This window comes from Gouania willdenowi, chromosome 17 (genome assembly GCF_900634775.1).
Source record: "Gouania willdenowi chromosome 17, fGouWil2.1, whole genome shotgun sequence".
Classification (NCBI taxonomy): domain Eukaryota; kingdom Metazoa; phylum Chordata; class Actinopteri; order Blenniiformes; family Gobiesocidae; genus Gouania; species Gouania willdenowi.
Window position 1 is genome coordinate 6386794 of NC_041060.1, and position 17794 is coordinate 6404587.

General features: G+C 37.8%; 2 protein-coding genes across 2 annotated transcripts; one reads left to right on the forward strand and one right to left on the reverse strand.

Moving 5' to 3' along the window:
• Nucleotides 1–9224: 9224 nt before the first annotated feature.
• LOC114479715 (reticulophagy regulator 1-like) lies at nucleotides 9225–12573 on the reverse strand. Its single transcript, XM_028473546.1, has 3 exons — nucleotides 12172–12573; nucleotides 11060–11166; nucleotides 9225–9318 (listed from the first exon to the last, which is right to left on the reverse strand). Exons 1-3 carry the CDS (start codon nucleotides 12366–12368, stop codon nucleotides 9284–9286), a joined length of 339 nt encoding a protein of 112 aa, XP_028329347.1. The 5' UTR covers nucleotides 12369–12573; the 3' UTR covers nucleotides 9225–9283.
• Nucleotides 12574–15101: 2528 nt separating this feature from the next.
• Nucleotides 15102–16156, forward strand: rnf182 (ring finger protein 182). The gene has a single exon (XM_028473544.1). The coding sequence runs from the start codon at nucleotides 15102–15104 to the stop codon at nucleotides 15942–15944; it is 843 nt and encodes a 280-aa protein (XP_028329345.1). The 3' UTR covers nucleotides 15945–16156.
• The last annotated feature ends 1638 nt before the right edge of the window (nucleotides 16157–17794 follow it).

A 17794-nucleotide genomic window follows, 5' to 3' on the forward strand; every position in this document is an offset into this window, starting at 1 on the left:
GATACAAATTTTATGTTTTTCTATTCAGTTAAACTGTTTAGTATTCATTCCAAAGGGGTGGAACCAAACATCCAACTCCAAGTGCACATTAAAGTAATTTATGTCTAGATTAGAGTGTAAACACACTCATTATTGTAATGGTGTACATTTTGTAGTAGTTTTACACTTAACATTACATATATTTACATTTAAGGTGAAACCTCAGATTTTGAAACTCTAAAGCTAGACAAGACTAAAGCTCCTCATGATTCGAGTTAGAAATGGTGATTTACTGGATGAAGGTCATGATTGTCCTAATGTAAAATTGTTGGTGGGTTGGAACCATATCATACAAACATTTTTTAGACACTTTTTCTACCATTATGTGGTAAGAATGACAACAAACCAGTTAATAATTGGTGATTCTTGGTTTTGTCATTTTACAGTCAAGTGAGAATTTTCTAACATTGTGTATGACCAAATCAACCACCTATAAAACAAACAGATAACAAATAACAGAAGGTCATAAAATTAAATATCCAAAATATTAAATGATTTTTAAACTAGAGATGGGAAACTCATATCACAGTGGGGGCCCCACATAAATGTGAGCATTATTACAGGAAAGAACAAAAGGTTTAAACTATATTTCTGTTGGTTTTTGTGTTATTGGAGTCATTTTGTTTATTTCTCTCTCTTTTTATGTATTTTTGATGTCATTTTGCATAGTTTTCTGTTATTTTTGTTTATTTTGGTAGTTGCCTATTTCTTTGTTCTTGTTCATTTTTGTTGTCATGTTGTATATTTTTGTAATAGTTTTGTTATCCTTTTGTGTGTTTTTCTGTAATTTTGTATGTTTTTGGAGTAATTTTTTGACTTTTTGTGTCTTTCCGTTACGGTTTTGCATATTGTTGTTATTTTTGTGAGTTTTTGTAGTCATTTTGTGTACTTTTGTGTGTTTTTGTATAATATTTTATGTTTTAGAGTTGTTCTGTGTATTTTTGTGTAATTTTGTAGGTTGTTGGGAGTAATTTTGGACTTTTTCTGTCTTTCTGTTAGGGTTTTGCATATTGTTTGGTTATTTTTGTAGACGTTTGTTGTTTTAGGTATAATTTAGTGTAATTTTGCATGTTTATGTTGGGGGGCACACAAAGTTAGACCAAGGGCCACCAGCTGCCCATGTCTGATATAAACTATTTCTCAAGTGACTAATTTTAAAAAGAAAGTTTTTTGACAAACTCATAACTGAAGCATGTAAAACACATGTGCTGAAACACATGTGGCTGCTTTGTTGTGATGCTGTTCCCACAGCCCAATCAGCACTGACATTTAGCAACACACCCCTTGTAAGGTGATCTGATTGGCTCTAGTGTCGTACTTTAAGTGTCGATCAGGCGCTGAAGAAATGGCTGAGTCACATAAACACAAACACATGCAGTGTGTGGACATGGAGACACTGAGTTGGACTCCATGTTTAGAAGCACGTGTCAGAAATGTTTGTCCGGTTTGTAACTCCAAGAAAAGACAGGCCACAGTGTTTCAACATCATTCGTGTTTCTAGCACAAAATCTATATGAGCAACTCCTTTTTATATTCAAAATACGACGATGTGTAATACTGCTTAATTTTACACAAAAAATTACAAAAAGCCTAACAATGTATGTGAAATATTCATAAAGTATTATAGAAGCAGATACAATTACAAAAGTAAAGCAAAAAATAAAAAGTAAAAATCAACATTTACATATGATAGCAATTCCTTGAAGTCCCAAAATTTACATTTAAAAAATAAAACAGCATAGTATCTTAACTTACTCACCAAATATATTAAAAATTAAAATAAAATAAAAACTGCTGTTCGAAGTTAGGCTTCACATTCAAAACCTCCATCAAACATTGTAGCTTTTTGCTGACAACTACACAGCATACATTTTTGTCATTTTATTCATGTTTTCTCATTACTCCTTTGGCTCAGCATCTTCTTGCTGTGATTCAGCAAACTCAACCCACGAGTATTCAAATCAGCTCAATTCAGCAAGTAAGGCAAGCTTTGTGATCTGTTTTATTTCTTAATAGAAACTGATGAATCATTTAATGTATGTTTGTGTGTAAATAAACCCAAAAGCCATTTTTACTGCTGAATACATAAATGAATAGGTATGAAGTAATGTAATTTATTGATAGTAGTCCCACTTTTCACATTTTAGTTGAAGTATTTATTTAGCATTTTTAGATGTAAAATGTCAGAGTAACTGCCCTCTATGGGTTGAACGCCAGCTATTGCAATTGGATTTTGCTATTGGCTGAGATTCTATCAGTGACGTCTTTTTGGATCAGTGACATCACTGTTGATCATCCCCCTATTTATAAAAGATGGGAGGAATGACTAGGTTTCCTCCTCACAGCCCTCAGAGAGCATTGATTGACAGCACCATGTGGAACTGTGCAGCACTGTGGGGGCGGGGCTGCTGTGACTGGATGTGTCTTAACTACTCTAGGAGCAACGCCCATAATCAAGACATTTTTTTAATTTCCCCCTAGTGGTAGGTCAGCAAAAACCTTGGGATGTACTCACACTTTAACAAGTCTGATGTACAATACGTGACCACAATACTTATTATCTGATTGTTATTTCCAGCAGGAAAACACATCGCATACAAAGTTTAGTCGATTTGCAACTATCTTACTCTTTATTAAAGCTGATATCCAGAGTTTGTGAGAGGCTGTCTCGATGTCCCGCCCTCAACAGTTCCACTTCCTCCCCCTGCCTCTGCACATCGCGGAACATAACAAGGTCGCATCGGCTCGCATTGATATAGGTCTATGTGTCAGGTAAGAGCCAAAATCATATTTACCTGTTTGCTGTTGCGACACGCGGCCTTGTTTCCGTGCACAGTTCCGCATTCACTTTGATTGACAGGAAGTCAAAGCCTATTGGCTGGACGCAGCTAAGTATTTTTTCGCATTTCAAATGAATGATACTTAAACATAGATTTCTCAGAAATTCCGGATATCAGCTTCAAGCATTGCCATGAATCTAACGATCCGATACCATTCACGATTTGCATGTCACGACACAAAACAATACAATAGACAGCGCGATATATCGCGATATCAATAATTACAAATTTCACCTTTACAAGTACAAAATGGTATGAAATACAATTTATTTATTATTTCAAACTTGCGAGAATGAGTAAATGGTAACTAACTGTGATTCAAGTACCAATATCAAAAACAAGCGGTATGTTTATCAAACTGTCAAAATATATTTTTCAAAACAGTTTAACTTTTGCTTCTACAACATATTCTGATTCTGTTAAGTTATTAAATTCTTTAAAAAAAAAAAAAAATTACCACATTTATTAAAGTGCTCAGTGTGTTTTATGACAGCTAAAATGCATGTTAGCACAATTAACTGTTTTTTTCAATTAAAAAACACGATTAAGAAAATCAATTTTGATATTTTCTGGATGAATACAATAATTACGCGGTGAAATATTGCGATATATATCGCTGGATCAATTTTTTCTTACACCCTTAATAAATAGCCATATGCGCACCCTGTAGGGCCGATAAGTAGCTACACCAAAATCTGTGTTTCATTTCCTTCTTTTGTCTCAACCCAGAACCCGATGACAGCCGAATCTAAGGAGCGCCATGTTTCACTTTCACCTTTACCTTCCCATTTTACCCAAAGGAAGGTTGCCACACGCTCCCCAGCTGTCGGCTTGCATTTTAGGTCAGCAGCTAATCTCCTGCAAGCCTTCGCTCTGAGATTTGCACTCGTACCCATGAGGACCTGTGACAGAGAGCAGCAGGTGGCTACAGCACAATTCCACTCGGTGAGCCAAATGTTCCCCAGACAGCTGCAGTCAGAGTGTGTGGGGCAGCTGGCAACAGCAGATATTTAGAGATACAAAGGGATGCTCAAACTAACTGGTCAGTGTAACAAAACAGTCATTTTTTTTCTTTGATTTGAAATATTAGAAGCAACGGTGCATGACACACCAGAATTATATAGACAATTAAAAAATATATAATAAAAAAATCACATAAAGACATAGTGTAGGCCTCATAGATCAATACATTGATGATTCATTCTTACTGTGATTTCTCTAGTGTTTTTCCCCAAAAAATCTGCTAAAGTGACTTCCCAACAGCTTTCTGGTATTTTTGAGGGACTGAAAGTTGTGGTAAAACAATGGCGGATGTTTATTTTGGGACCGAAATTGAATACGGGGAACAAACTAGAACAAAAATGGAGTAAAGCCATTCACTGTCCTCCTTGTCTGGCAAAGAAATCCCTGAAAGAACAAAGTAAAATCACTTCTATGCACCTGTCTATGGGACTCCACATCCCACGATGCAAAGTGCAAAACATTTTCAAAAATATCAATAAGAGACTGTTTACAATCATGATGAAAACCAACTTTCGAGCGACAATTTCAAACTTGAACATCTTTTTTTGATCTTCAATTTGTTGATCTAAGAGGCCTACATTAAGGTGTGTTCGAAATGTCATACTAACGTACTACTTATACTAAGTCTGACATCAAAATTAGTATGTAGTGCGTTCACATTAGATGGTATGAAAAGATTGAGTATGCGAGAAATACCCTGATGTATACTATATTGAAACATTTTTTAAGTATGGACGATGGGCACACTAGTCATACTCAACCGCCCCATGATGCATTGCGAGCGGAAAGAAAAATCTTCTTAGAACTGGTTTCAAGCTAAAAATCAACCATCCCCTTCCATTAGTGTTTTTATGCTTTGTTTTGAAGTTAACCGGTAGTTTTGTCAGTAGCACAATGGCGGGTCTCCGAAAATCTCCGAAATGTTGGAATGAAATGTGTATACACAAGTTTCACATGTTGATATTCTAGTTGGTCACTTTCTCGCTTAAAATGTTTCAAAGGTGGAAAATCATCAGAGATATTTAGCCTCAGTGTGCTTCAGGTTTTTGTCGTTGTAGGTTCGAAATGTATCTTTGAAAGTATACTTCAGTGGGAAGTTAACGGTCTAATCATACTTATAGTATATAGTAGACGTATATACTCATTGAGTTTGAAGTGTATAGTACGGAGTGTGCCATTTCAAACACAGGCTGTCTTCATCTGATGAAAAAACAATGTTATCCAGAAGCTTTAAATCAAAATCTTGACAACGGGCACATGTCACTGTCTATTGTTTCCTTGCTTTTAGTTTGATGAAAAAAAACTTTTTTCAAATAAATTAAAAAAAACCTTTTTAATCAAAAATTTTTTTGAATCAAAGACAAAAAGTGTTTAAAATGCAATTATTTGATTTTCAATATTTATTTTTTGCATTCAAGCACTTTTTTCTTTGATTGAATTTTTTTTTTTTGAAGTAAGCGTTTTTCATTGAAAAGTTTTTTTTTTTTGATTGGTGTTTTTTTTTTTTTTTTGGTTTTTTTTTTAATGTTTTTTAAATCGAATAGAAAAGACACAAATCTACCTCCATATAAATCAACCAAATAACCATTCAATTTTATCGTATTTTAGTCTTTGTGGAAATAACACAATCACTGCCCCTGACCCAAGCTCACTCCACAATATATTATTATATAACTCATATGTGTTGCATCCACTCTGGCGCCCACAAATCCTTGTCACCTCCACTGAATCCTGACGGCGGCAGCACCACAGAGTATCAGACGGCCTCCTTCATTCACGACCAGTCACACAATCACATTGGAAACGAGGGCAAGAGTGCGAACCACTTCACTAATGTGACGCCCTCCTCAAATCAGAGTGGCCGAGCCAAATGGATCAGTATGCAGCAGGATTAGAGGAAGCACAGCAGAGTCTGAAAGTCTGACAACAAACGTTTGATGATGGCACAAGACGGTGTATTCTGTGAGGCATGACACGCCTACTGGAAAAAGTCATGTGGCATGCTATAAAAACATTTACAGCACTGATGTTCACTTCTCTGCCCCCTACTGATGTGGAGGATGATCTAATTACTATGATTATAAATGATAAAGTCAGTGATTGCATCAGATGGCAAGTGCAGTAAGACGTGCACATCACGTAGTGCACACAATATGCATGATAACAAATGATTAGATGATGCTTCATTTGACCAAAAACCCATACTAAACTTTGAGCATATTGTATATCAAAGTATTCTGAGAGAACACTGAACCTCTTCACTTTCTCTTGGCTCTGTATTTTTGCTAAGAAATATAGGAGTGTGACGCTAGATTTCAGCCAATCAGAGATTGTTTTACAAACAGAGTTCTCCATGAGCTGTGTTGGGTGTTACTATTGGCTGCTCGACTGAAGTCAAAGCGGATTCACGTACCATCGATAGTAAAAGTGCAATGACACGACCTCAAGCAACATGACTTGTGAAATTCCGGCGACTAGTCGTTCAAAGTTGAAGAATTTGAACTTTTCAAGCAACAACTCCCCCTGCCATCACTGTCTATAGAGCCGGTGCATTAGCCCCTCCCTCCCACCACAGTGAGACGGCTGCGGCGGGAGGGGTGTACACTTCCTCAACTTACCGGGGCAAAATTAAAGCGGTTAACTCCTTGAATAAGCCTACATTCTGAGGGAACTCATCCTTTAGTAACTCCATAAGTTGATCATTTAAACCATAAAGGCGGAGCCGTCTATGATAACTGCTGTAAACGTATGGCCGGAGAAAATGCAGCAGCCCTCTCAGCGCTGCTGCCGGCTCCGCAGACACACACTTTTCCCTGTAGTCACTTCAGTCGTGCTCGGTGTGAACGCACCTTAAGAGAAACGTATCCAAGGTGGAGAGAACATACGCAATTCATTTACAGTCTGGATGTGGAGTGGGTCGGCTCTGCTGGGATCCCTCAGCTGCTTGTGTGTGAGCTTTGTGGCAGAGGAGTGAGTGATACGTGCTTTCATGTCTCTAAAACATCAGAAAGGCCCACTCTTTCTGCTGGTCTGGCTGCATCTGCGGGCCCGGGGCAGTTCCTGGGTTTGCAGTAACGGTTTTTGCACATATACTGGTATACGATGCACTGGCACGCCTTGGGATGTGGGATAAAACTCATACAGGGCTTAACTTTAGACACGTTAATCCCAAATACCTTTAGGTACTACCACTCACTCATTCCCCCTGTCCACAGCCACCACCATTATAGCTAAGCTTCACACTTGTCACTATACTGGCTTGATTACACAACATAATAAGCACAATGTATTCTACAACTTCACATCTCACCCACACTGTATAACAATCTATTCTTCCCCACCCTTTCTATTTCCTATCTTGAGTCTCTCCTCCCTGCTCCCTGCTCCCTTTCCCCTCCCCCTACCCCTCCACTTAGGTGTAACACTGCTCTCCCTTTTTATATCCTCCCTATAATAAAAGATTTCTTACCCTTCCTTAGGGAGGGCTGGTGATGGTCACAATTAAGCAATAATAATAAATCTATTTATTTTATTGCAATAACAAAACATGCGTTGCTGTCTCATAATGATTGCACTTCTTGTAGTGTTGACCTTTGACAGCATGTGCAGACAAGGAAAAAATAAAAAATAAACAAAAAAAATAAAACATCAGAAAACTCTACAATAACACAAGATAAAGTTTTGTCACTAGTTTCTATTGAGAAAAAAGTCGCTAAGAGCTCCACAGTTGTGTGCGTTTATGAGGATACCGGTAAGGGAGGTTTCGTAACAGAGAGGGGAGGGTGGAACGTGGTTGTTTTTATACAAGTCTCACTATTCTACATACTGCAGCTTTAAGTAAAGTAAAGATACTCAAAAATGGTACTTAGGTACAGTTGTCAAGTAAATTTACTTTGTTACCGTCCACTGCTGGTTATCGATATAAGCGTGTTTAGCAGTCAGTGTACTTGATGTTTTGAGGCTGAGGAGCTGTTTTTACAGATGACGAAACAAGCAGGTGGGTTAAATTAGGCTGGTCATATGTAGCCAATCAGCTCTGCAGGGGCTGCTGCTAAAACTCAGGCTGATACACAAGGCTTCAATCAAACTTTAACTGAATCTTTCATATTATTGACTGATTGGTTGATTATTTATTCCGAGTTCAATGTACATTACATATACACATGACTCTTTTCAAATTAACATACTTTCATATATACTGTACATAAACTCAAAAAGGAGTGGGAGGAAGTAAAATTATGAATTCCCACCCCTGTAATTGTCATAATACATATCAGTGGTTGCTTCCTTTCACAAAACAGTTAACATAACAGATAAACAGTTTACATGCAAGAAACATACATATACAAATAATTATATATACACACACAAATATACAAAAAAATATGTTACAAACAAAGGTAAGTACTTTAGTAGATCGCAATCTATTGTCAAGCTCTTGTATGTAACAGTTTTATTTTTTCTATATATATTCCTGTCATTCTTATACTTGTACTAAGAACACCTCCTACATTGTTCACCCTGATACACCCTTTACCTTTATAGTCTATATATATATGTTTATTTTTTGTCACAAAAATCATCGCTATAGTTATAGTTCAGCGTCTTATTACATCAATATATTAGATGGGGGCACGCTCGGAGACAAGAAGAACCTTTAAATGTCACAGCAGTTTATGAGCATGAACATGTCATATTAATAATTAGTGGGTCACATGAGAGCTGTACTAGCCAACTAAACAACCAAAAAAAAAAGAGCTCTTTTTTTAAGAGGCAGTGAAAGATAATTGTGTGTGTAACAGAGGAGAGAATAACGCGTCCCATGGTTGTCCTGGCTGCATGTTGTAACCTGTTTGTTGAATGTCACAGATGTTTACAGACCACACAATGAGACACACTGACAGTCGCCATGGTTTCAACATAAAGGCTTGTACCTAAATGATTAAAAATAATCCATCCTGAATGGACTCAATTACAGGTAATTCAAGAACTTGTAGAACTGTTTCTGTATCCCCGACCTCAGAGCGAGACGCTTTTTAACCAACTCCTCACCTCAAGTAATTAATTTCCAAAAGTGAATCTTTCCTCATGTGACATCAACAAACTAAAAGATCCACTTTAAATTCAAACTTTGGCTTTCAGTAATCGGATTAAAGAAGCTTGACAAAAACAGGCGACATTCATTGATGAAAGCTTCTGAATTCACCCAAAATAATTTAAAAAACTTCAACAATGCAGAGGATGTTCCTACGTTTGTATTATATAAGATAAGATACAATCGAGTTAAAAACAACTAACTTTTCAGTAACTTTCTAATCTAATGTGGGTCACTTTACATGAATAGAACCATCCAGTCTTTAAATGGAAATAAATGTGATCCCTTACCTTGTAGTCATGCTCCGCCATAGGTTTGCTCCTGTGGGTGAAAATGTAATATTGTATGAAAGATTTGGTGCAATCTACAATAGACAAAGGTTTATCATTTGAAGCTATTTTTCTCAAAAAACAAACAAATTCCAAGAATGCAACCTGAATAAAAAGCCCATGTACATTAGGGTGGTCCAAAAATCTTTTTTAAAATCTCTATATCAGAAACCTGCATTTGTGTTCCATATATTTTGGTCCAAATGAATGAATATTTAGAGGTTGCACAAGACACTTGAAAATTGCTCTATACTATAATACAGCGAGGCAAAGAAAAAAGGCATATTAGAATAATTTGTGGTATTGTTCTGCAAAAACAAACTAAAAATGTTACTTAGAAGGTCCAGCAGCCACTGTGGCTTTGTTGACATCTGCTCGAGCAGAGGTTCTCAACCTTGGGGTCAACACACTGAGAAGGGGTCACTAGATACCTTTAAGAAACTAAGAATATTTTAACAACTTCAGCCCATTTTTGCTTATTTTTTTTAATCTTTTTTCTGCAACTACACCAAACATTCCATATTTCAACCTATTTTCAACACTTTGTATTTCCATTTTTGCTCTTTTAAATGCATTTTTGCTACACTACTCCAATTTCTGACACTTCTCCATCAAATTTCAATGGCTTTTCTGCACATTTTTTTCACTATCAAGACATTTTCGGCACTTATAAACCCTTTCCACCATTTTTACCACCTAATGTCAAATATGTTGACCCATTATTGCCACTTTTAAAAAAATTTCACCATATTTCATGCTTATTTTTGCCAATTTAACCACATTCACAATTTATTATGCCAGTTTATATCAATTGTTCCTACTTTTAAGCCAATATTGACACTTTCTGTCCATTGTTGTGCACTCTAATTTGCAGCTTAATTTAACCAATTTCTGTGGTTTTTAAAATCCCAATTCACCACCTTTTCCACCATTTTTGGTCACTTTTAACCCATTTAATTTCTGATTAAAACAAGGATTTACATCTTTAAGATGACTATATACTATAGTGCAAATAATAATAAACTTCCTGGATATTATTCAGATAAATAAATAAATGTGTTTATCACAGATTCATAGAACAATGGACCATCATTTTGCTGACTTTATGGAAGGACCCCAAAAATCTCTCCCCTTCATTCCCCCTTATAGATGGCCCTGTCTCCACATGACTGTTCTTCAATGTTCATGTCTGTGTTCAACCACCTTCAGCTACAGTGGGGGTCCCTGGTCTCTGTAACCTTTATTTTGGGGGTTGCGGGCTGAAAAGTTTGAGAACTAGAGGAACACTTAAGGATTTTTGTGGCAGATCCAGAGTTTCAAAGAAACGCATGGTGACAAAAATCACTGATCTGCTTCCCTTCATAATCTGCTTGATTAAGGGCATCACAGCCTTCATTTTCCATCATGTTATATTATGTATAATGTGTATGTAACTAGGCAATTTCCAGGAAACTATGAGCAGCTTTTGCAACCTGTAAACATCTCCTTTATCTTATCTAAATCATCTTCTGTGATACCAAAACCTGATGCAGGGTTCTAATCAAGGTTATCGGAAAAAAAAATTTCTTACCATGCTTTGATGGAATACCCTAATAATGCATATGTATGTTCCTTTCTTTCTTGCTCCCTATTATCATTCTACAGATATAACGTGATTTAAACACACAGATTTATTTCAAGAACCCAGTTGATTATTGGAATGCCTGCCATTATTAAAGTTCTTGGGGAGTTACCTTTGGATCTGGAGCAAACAGCGTCTCTTAATGCTACGGTGATGAAGAAGATGAGGAGGAGGACGGCCAGCAGGCTGAACGCTCTGTGGGAGCCGAAAGCCAAGAACCTGGAAGACAATTCACACATGAAGGGAATTTTTTATTCTAATGTGCAAATTCTCAATTGAATTAATGTTATTAAGTGTTGCTACCATTTGATACCTGTTGCATAAACATGTTACACATTCTACGTCACTGTTTTCAAACTTACACTTATGATGATGAAAATGATGTTCAACATTTTTAATTACCTGCAATATTTAAATAGTTTTTTTTATGCAATTAATATGAATTTGCTGAATGATTGAGGTAGAAATAAATGAACTTGGTTAGCTCTAAGATTAATTAGACTCACTAGTACCAACATAAGCATCAGTTCAGTAACACTCAGGGGTTCATATTACAGGTGCAATTAGAGCTGGGTAATATGGACTAAAAACCAATATCTCAATTTTTTTTTTCCCCTCAAAATGGGGATATATGATATAACTCTCAAAATCATCTTAATTGAAATGAAGTCTGACCAGAAAGATAATTCAGGGTTAAATTTGCTGATGAAAAATGACACATTTATTAACAAACTGATGCCCAACATGTTCTTTCTCTCGAGGACAGCACGTGTGAGTGAGTTCTATAGTGTGGCTTGTTTTGGAGAAGGTCTGTGTTGTCAGTATTCCATCTAACTGTGCTTTTCATGCTGTTCTGTGAAGTGGCGAAAGCAGCAACTCATAACACCGGTATTTTAATACAAAATAAGCTATTAAAAAATTATCGCCAAAATGGCAAACTCGATATATCACCCAGCTCTAGATGCAATTATAAATTATTTTTCTTTTTCTTTTCTTTTCCCCCGTTTTAATTTCAGTGATTCCATCCCTGTGATGTCTAGCCTCCTTTATAAACAATATGATTAGATTGTAATGATGTAATGACCACAATATTCGCTTTTTAAATATAAATAATTGCTCAGATATTAAGTAGATATAGTATTAGAATATAATGGTGAATGTTGGCCTGTGTATGTGTAATATACTGATGTCAGAGGTGTGATTTTCCTGAGTCACGATGCTCACCATAACACCGTGTTGGCTGCAGCAAACAGCGCTGAAGTCCTGAAAGGTCTCTGTTTCCAGTTCACCACCAAGCCCGTGAAACGACGAAACCCAATCCGGCCTGAGTGCATGTTCTCCCGGCTGTGTGTCGGGCTGCTGAGAGGCGGCCCCGGAGGTCCAGCAGCAGCCGGGACTCCAGCTTCCAGGGTCCCCAGCATCGGGTCGGACTAGTCCCTGAGCTGCTTCGCTGCTCCCCCACAGACCAACGTCAAGGTAAAACTCGTGGCTTAACGGAAGTATTTCCTGTCCAGGATCTCCAAAATATACGACACCGGAAGTTATGCCTCGAGCGATGCATCATAAATTAAAATAAAATACTTAAAGGGATCCTCCACTGTTTTTACAAATGTGGCCTAAAACCTTTTAAATGTCCGTATTAGATGATATATGCCTAACAAAACGCATTATTTTGCACCATATTAGTTTCATTAACTTTTAAAACTGGGACTACTTTACCCTGTGTGCTGTTGTGTTGAAATGACGTCATTGGTGACGTGTTAAGCCCTTTTTAGTCCACTAAGTTCTATGGGAGGTGAAGCATTTTTTAGGATCATTTAGCAGCTTTTTCAGTCTAAATGACAACTTGTACTGCTTTGAGTTGCTCAAACAATCAGTAAAAATTAAAAAAAAAAGTCTACGTAAACCTCTTGTTTACTGAGAGATGATAAATTAAAACCGTGACCCAAAAAAATATGTGGCAACAGGAGGTGAAAGTTCCCATTCTGCTGTTTCGTAGACACCCTTACGGAAAGAAGAGCTCCGTGTGCATGTAAATGAAGGCAACCAGGATTCACTGCTGCTCATTAGAATCAGCATTGAATCCCACTGCTGCATTGAGCAGGACCAACCAGGATCCTGTGGACCATAGACATTATATATACGTATATAATGTCTATGCAAAAACCACTACAACCTTGATTAGTAACCATTAATATGATAAGATGTAGATGCATACATTTATATGTATGCATCTGCATCGCCACTGTTTTAGTGAGTTCATAAATGTAGCTATACTTAGAGGATGGGAGCATTTTTTATTTAGAATTTAATTCAATTGTGTTATTGTATTTTAAAACATTTTTTATTTATTTGTTTTTTTTTTACAATGTTTAGACAAAGCTTTTATTTTATACAGATACCTTTGAGGGAAATTAATTAAGTTCCAATTGTGCAAGATTTAGTCTCCTCCTTCTTAAGTTTATGCATGAGATGCTTTACTGCATGCAAGGGAACCGTGGCAAGATTTATTAAATAAAATTAACGTGCGGGTTGAAAGTAACTAGTAACTTTTACTTTGAGTACTATTTAATTGAGCTACTTTTTACTTATACTTTGTTTTTTATTGTATGACTTAATTTTGAAAAAATTGTTTTCGTAAATGACCAATCTTTAGGAAATTTGACTCAGTTATATCGGATTGGTTCCTCAATTACCTCAAAAAGTTTCGTCTGCGCATTTCATTTAAAAAAATTGGGGTGCCCATATATTTGGACTTACTGAATAATTATTAATGGGGATATAAATGTCTTCCTTAAAAGCCTTTAAAATGTGAATGATCATGGTAACATGATCAGAATCACTTATCCAGATAACTGCCAATACATAATAATAATATATATAAAGGATATTTGGATGGATGGATGCTTTGCTGTTTTACCACACTAATGACTTAGAATGGTGACCCGTTTTATAATACTAACCCTGTGAGACTCTGGCCGCGAAGGACCAAGATCAGAGCCGACTGCCAAAATGTGTTCCCCAACAATGACTTGCTCTACTTTCCAATGTTGGAACCACATCCAGGTCAAATTCTGCACACCACCGCCAACAGCTATTTTGACAAGTAAGCTTCCATTTGTTATTTATAACGGTAATGAACTTTTGTTTGTTTTTGGATTTTAGGAATTAGGCAGAATTTTGAAACTTCATCAGGCTGCAAATCTGCTTTAGCTGGAATAAATAAAATTTCAGATTAAAAAAAAAGACCAGTTAACTAAATAAGGAACAAACCTTAATTGTAGTCTGATTACACTTAGAAGAAATTAATGAAGAAAGTTGAACATTCATATTTGAAGCACAAAGTTCTGTTTCTGATTGAATCGTCTACCTCAGAATTGTTCTCAGACTGTAAGGAAATTAGCTAATATTATATTTGTGAGGTTTTTGACTCTCATTTAGCAAATTAACATTGCTGTTTTTTTTTAGCGAGCAATAAGAGAACAGAAGGTGTTGGTCTTGGCTCATTTTCTTTGGACCTAAACGACTTTTTAGCAATTATTTACTCAACCTTAACTCACATTTTTGTAGGATTAGTATTTAGTTATACTTCTAATCTTGGTGGATGAGAGACTCTTTAAAAAATGGTGGTCATTAAAGGTGTGTGTGTGTGTGTGTGTGTGTGTGTGTGTGTGTGTGTGTGTGTTCTCATTCACTAATTGGACTGAATTTCACTGAGCAACAAAAGATGGGTCTCGAAAATTCCAGCTCTGGTTTGTACAGGCTCTGCTTTGTTGTCTCTGTGCTTGTGTTTGCTGTGTTAACAGTTATCTCTCTCTCCCTCGCACCCCCATTTCTGCCTGTCTTTCTCTCAGTGTCTCCCCCACTTCTCGTTATTCTTCGTGCGGATCATGAAAGGCTTTTTCGCCCCAAACGAAGCGCTGTCACTCCGACTGCTCTGAGGCCAGAACTTGTGGCACACGAAAACAACACACGCACTTGTGCAGTAATCTGTTGGACAACCACAATGAACTCTAGATGCTCAGTCGTGTGGATCTTTCTCACCATCTCCATCCATGGGAATGTAGTTGGGATCCTTGCTACTGAGCCCGGACCGGAGCTTTGCGAAGTGGAGCTTGCTGATTTCTCAGAAAAATAAAAACCCTGAGGATAAGATGATGCTGGAGCTGCAGAACACACAGAATGACGGAAGTAGCCACTTGGATGCACAGAGCGCCGAAGAGCTTGAGTGTAAGATCTGCTATTGTGCCTACAACTTGGTGAACCGCAGGCCAAAGCTGCTCGAGTGTTGCCACAGTCTTTGCTTAAAGTGCCTCACCAAGATCGTGGACCTTGGTGAATCACCACTCAACGCATTGGTGTGTCCGTTCTGTCGCGATGTAACCACATTGCCAGGAGAGGCTGTGAGTAGCCTACCTGATGACTATAACCTGGTGGCAGTTGTGGCCCTTCAGAGCAGAAACCATAGGAACCTTCACTTCAACCGCGATGTGACAACTGAGCTTCTCCTCAACCCCCAACGCTTGAGTTCTCTGATGAGCAGCAACCCCCCCATGCTGTCCACTTCTTCCCCCTCATCGTCTCCTTCTACAACCTACTCCACCATCCGGAGCTCACCTAATTTTGTGGTCATCACTATCATGGAGCCCCCTCCAGCATCTTCGTTTAGCCAAGATCAGAACTTGCCACAACATTCATACAACTCACACACATCAAACCAGGGCTACTATACTACAAGTTTAGACTCGCTAACGCAAACCTGGACCGTGTGGAACTGTGCGGCCCTCCTGTGTCAGACTTCAGCCCGAGTGCTGGTATGGGTGCTGGGGCTGTTGTACTTCAGTTCCTTACCAATGGGGGTTTACCTGCTCATCATGCAGAGAACCACCGTTGGGGTTCTACTGGTGAGCCTGGTTCCAGCCAGCCTCGTCATAATCATGGTCTACGGCTTTTGTCAGTGTGTTTGCCATGAATTGTGGGACTGCATACCATCATGAGGACACTAGACGAGCAATCTTTTGTTTTGAACTTGATTAGAAATAGAACACTAGAATGTACAAACAGGTATATTATTGTTTCATGTATGTCGGCAAAAACTCTGCATTCTTATTAGTGAGAAAAGCATTTACGAAGATTGTTATAAAAGGAGGCCGTTGCTTTTTTAGTGCTTTATTTACAACTTAATGCCTGAAAGAACTCAAAGATTCAGTCTGACTGACAGATGGCATCTCTGGAGCAAGCAGCCAAATGTGAAGCTGAGCAATGTCAAAAATCGGAGAAAATAAAATGTGTAAATGACGATGTCACCTACAGATCAGACATCCCACTGTTGCCGTTGAACTGTGTGGCCGATGTACCTGCACTAATTTTTGCATGTAATGCTTATACTTTTTTCCACTTATCAGTAAATACTGCCTGGGTTATTAAGTTGCTTTTTGAAGAAATAATAATTGGCTGCAATTTTTTTCCCTAAAGCACCACTGTCTGTTAGACATTTTAGTTTTCATCAATAAATATTTTGTCAATCAACCCTGAGTATGTGAACCTTGGGTTACTTACATGGACAAGCGTAATAAAAAGCCATCATAAATGGAGCAAAAATAACACAAACTACCATGGCAACCCCCCGGAAGAGAGTGATTTATTCCCCCCTCATGGGTAAAATAAGCAGGTGTTTGTGGAAGATGAGCCTGTTCTAAAGGTGCATTCACTAAGAACGCCACTTCAGCGACTATAGTTGCTTAAATAGCCCGTGATGAGTGGCTTGAACATTGTCTCTCTTTTTGGTCGCTTCATCACTTCATCGCTTCATTGACGACAGGGGAATAATATGAATAGAATGTACCTGCAGAGCTCGGGCTGCTGCATAGAAGGGGTGATCACTTCTTCTCCGGCCTTACATGTACAGCACTTATTATAGACAACTCCACTTGTAATTACGGTTTAAATGATCAACTATATACTTCGAATTTAAAAGGCGTATTCAAGAAGTATGACACTTTTATTTGGCCCCAGTAAGTAGAGGAAGTATACAGCCCTCTCAGTGCAGTCTCGGCTCTACAGACAGTGAGGGCCGCTTGACATCCCATCATTTATATTGATTTTGAATGTAATGTAGTTGCCAGAGTCGCCTGGATGTCCCAAAAAAGACTAATGGTAGCTTTGAACCCATAACCCTATGCTTCCAAGCATGCTTTCTTACCAGTAGTGCCAGCCATAACATTCATATTGCAATGCTCACTCTCGGGTTAATAAGTATACACCCTGTCGTATTTCAATAATATTCATATATTGCTCTTTGATCTTTCGTTTAAATTGACATAGACCCCTTTATATTTTCCACAGGTTTGTATACACAGGCATTTACTACAGACGTAGTAGGCGTTTTAATGCAGATTGCTCTGCATACAGAGTCTTTCCTTAAATGCTCTGCATCCACAGTTACTGAGTGGTTACAGAATTGGGCTTGTAACCAGAGAGTTGAAGGTTCAAATCCACTGTTGGCCATTACTGTGGGACCCTGAGCAAGTCCCCTACACCTAATTGTTTCTAGGACTCTCTTGAAAAAGTGATTATTAAGATTATTAATCTCAATGAGACTTTCCTGGTTAAATAAAGGTAAAACAAAAAAAAAAAAAAAATAATATTACTAAAACTAGAGTTTGCAAAAAAACGTAAAGCAGCGCAGAAGATTTGTAACGATGTGAGCGCACGTTTGTGGTGTGTGACGTTACGTCAGAGTGTCAAGGTGAGAAGCGGTGTTCTATGTGGGCGGAGCCAGGTATAAACCCAGGGTTTCACTACAGCAGGTTCAGTTCACTGAGAATGTTACCATGGTAATACATGG

Excerpts from the sequence above, each read along its gene's own strand:
- rnf182 (XM_028473544.1), top strand. The coding sequence starts at position 15,102 with ATGATGCTGGAGCTGCAGAACACACAGAATGACGGAAGTAGCCACTTG.
- LOC114479715 (XM_028473546.1), bottom strand. The coding sequence starts at position 12,368 with ATGCTGGGGACCCTGGAAGCTGGAGTCCCGGCTGCTGCTGGACCTCCG. Across the intron at positions 11,167-12,171 it reads GCAGCCAACACGGTGTTATG|GTTCTTGGCTTTCGGCTCCC; the intron begins GTGAGCATCGTG and ends ATTGTCTTCCAG. Across the intron at positions 9,319-11,059 it reads TGTTTGCTCCAGATCCAAAG|GAGCAAACCTATGGCGGAGC; the intron begins GTAACTCCCCAA and ends TTTCACCCACAG.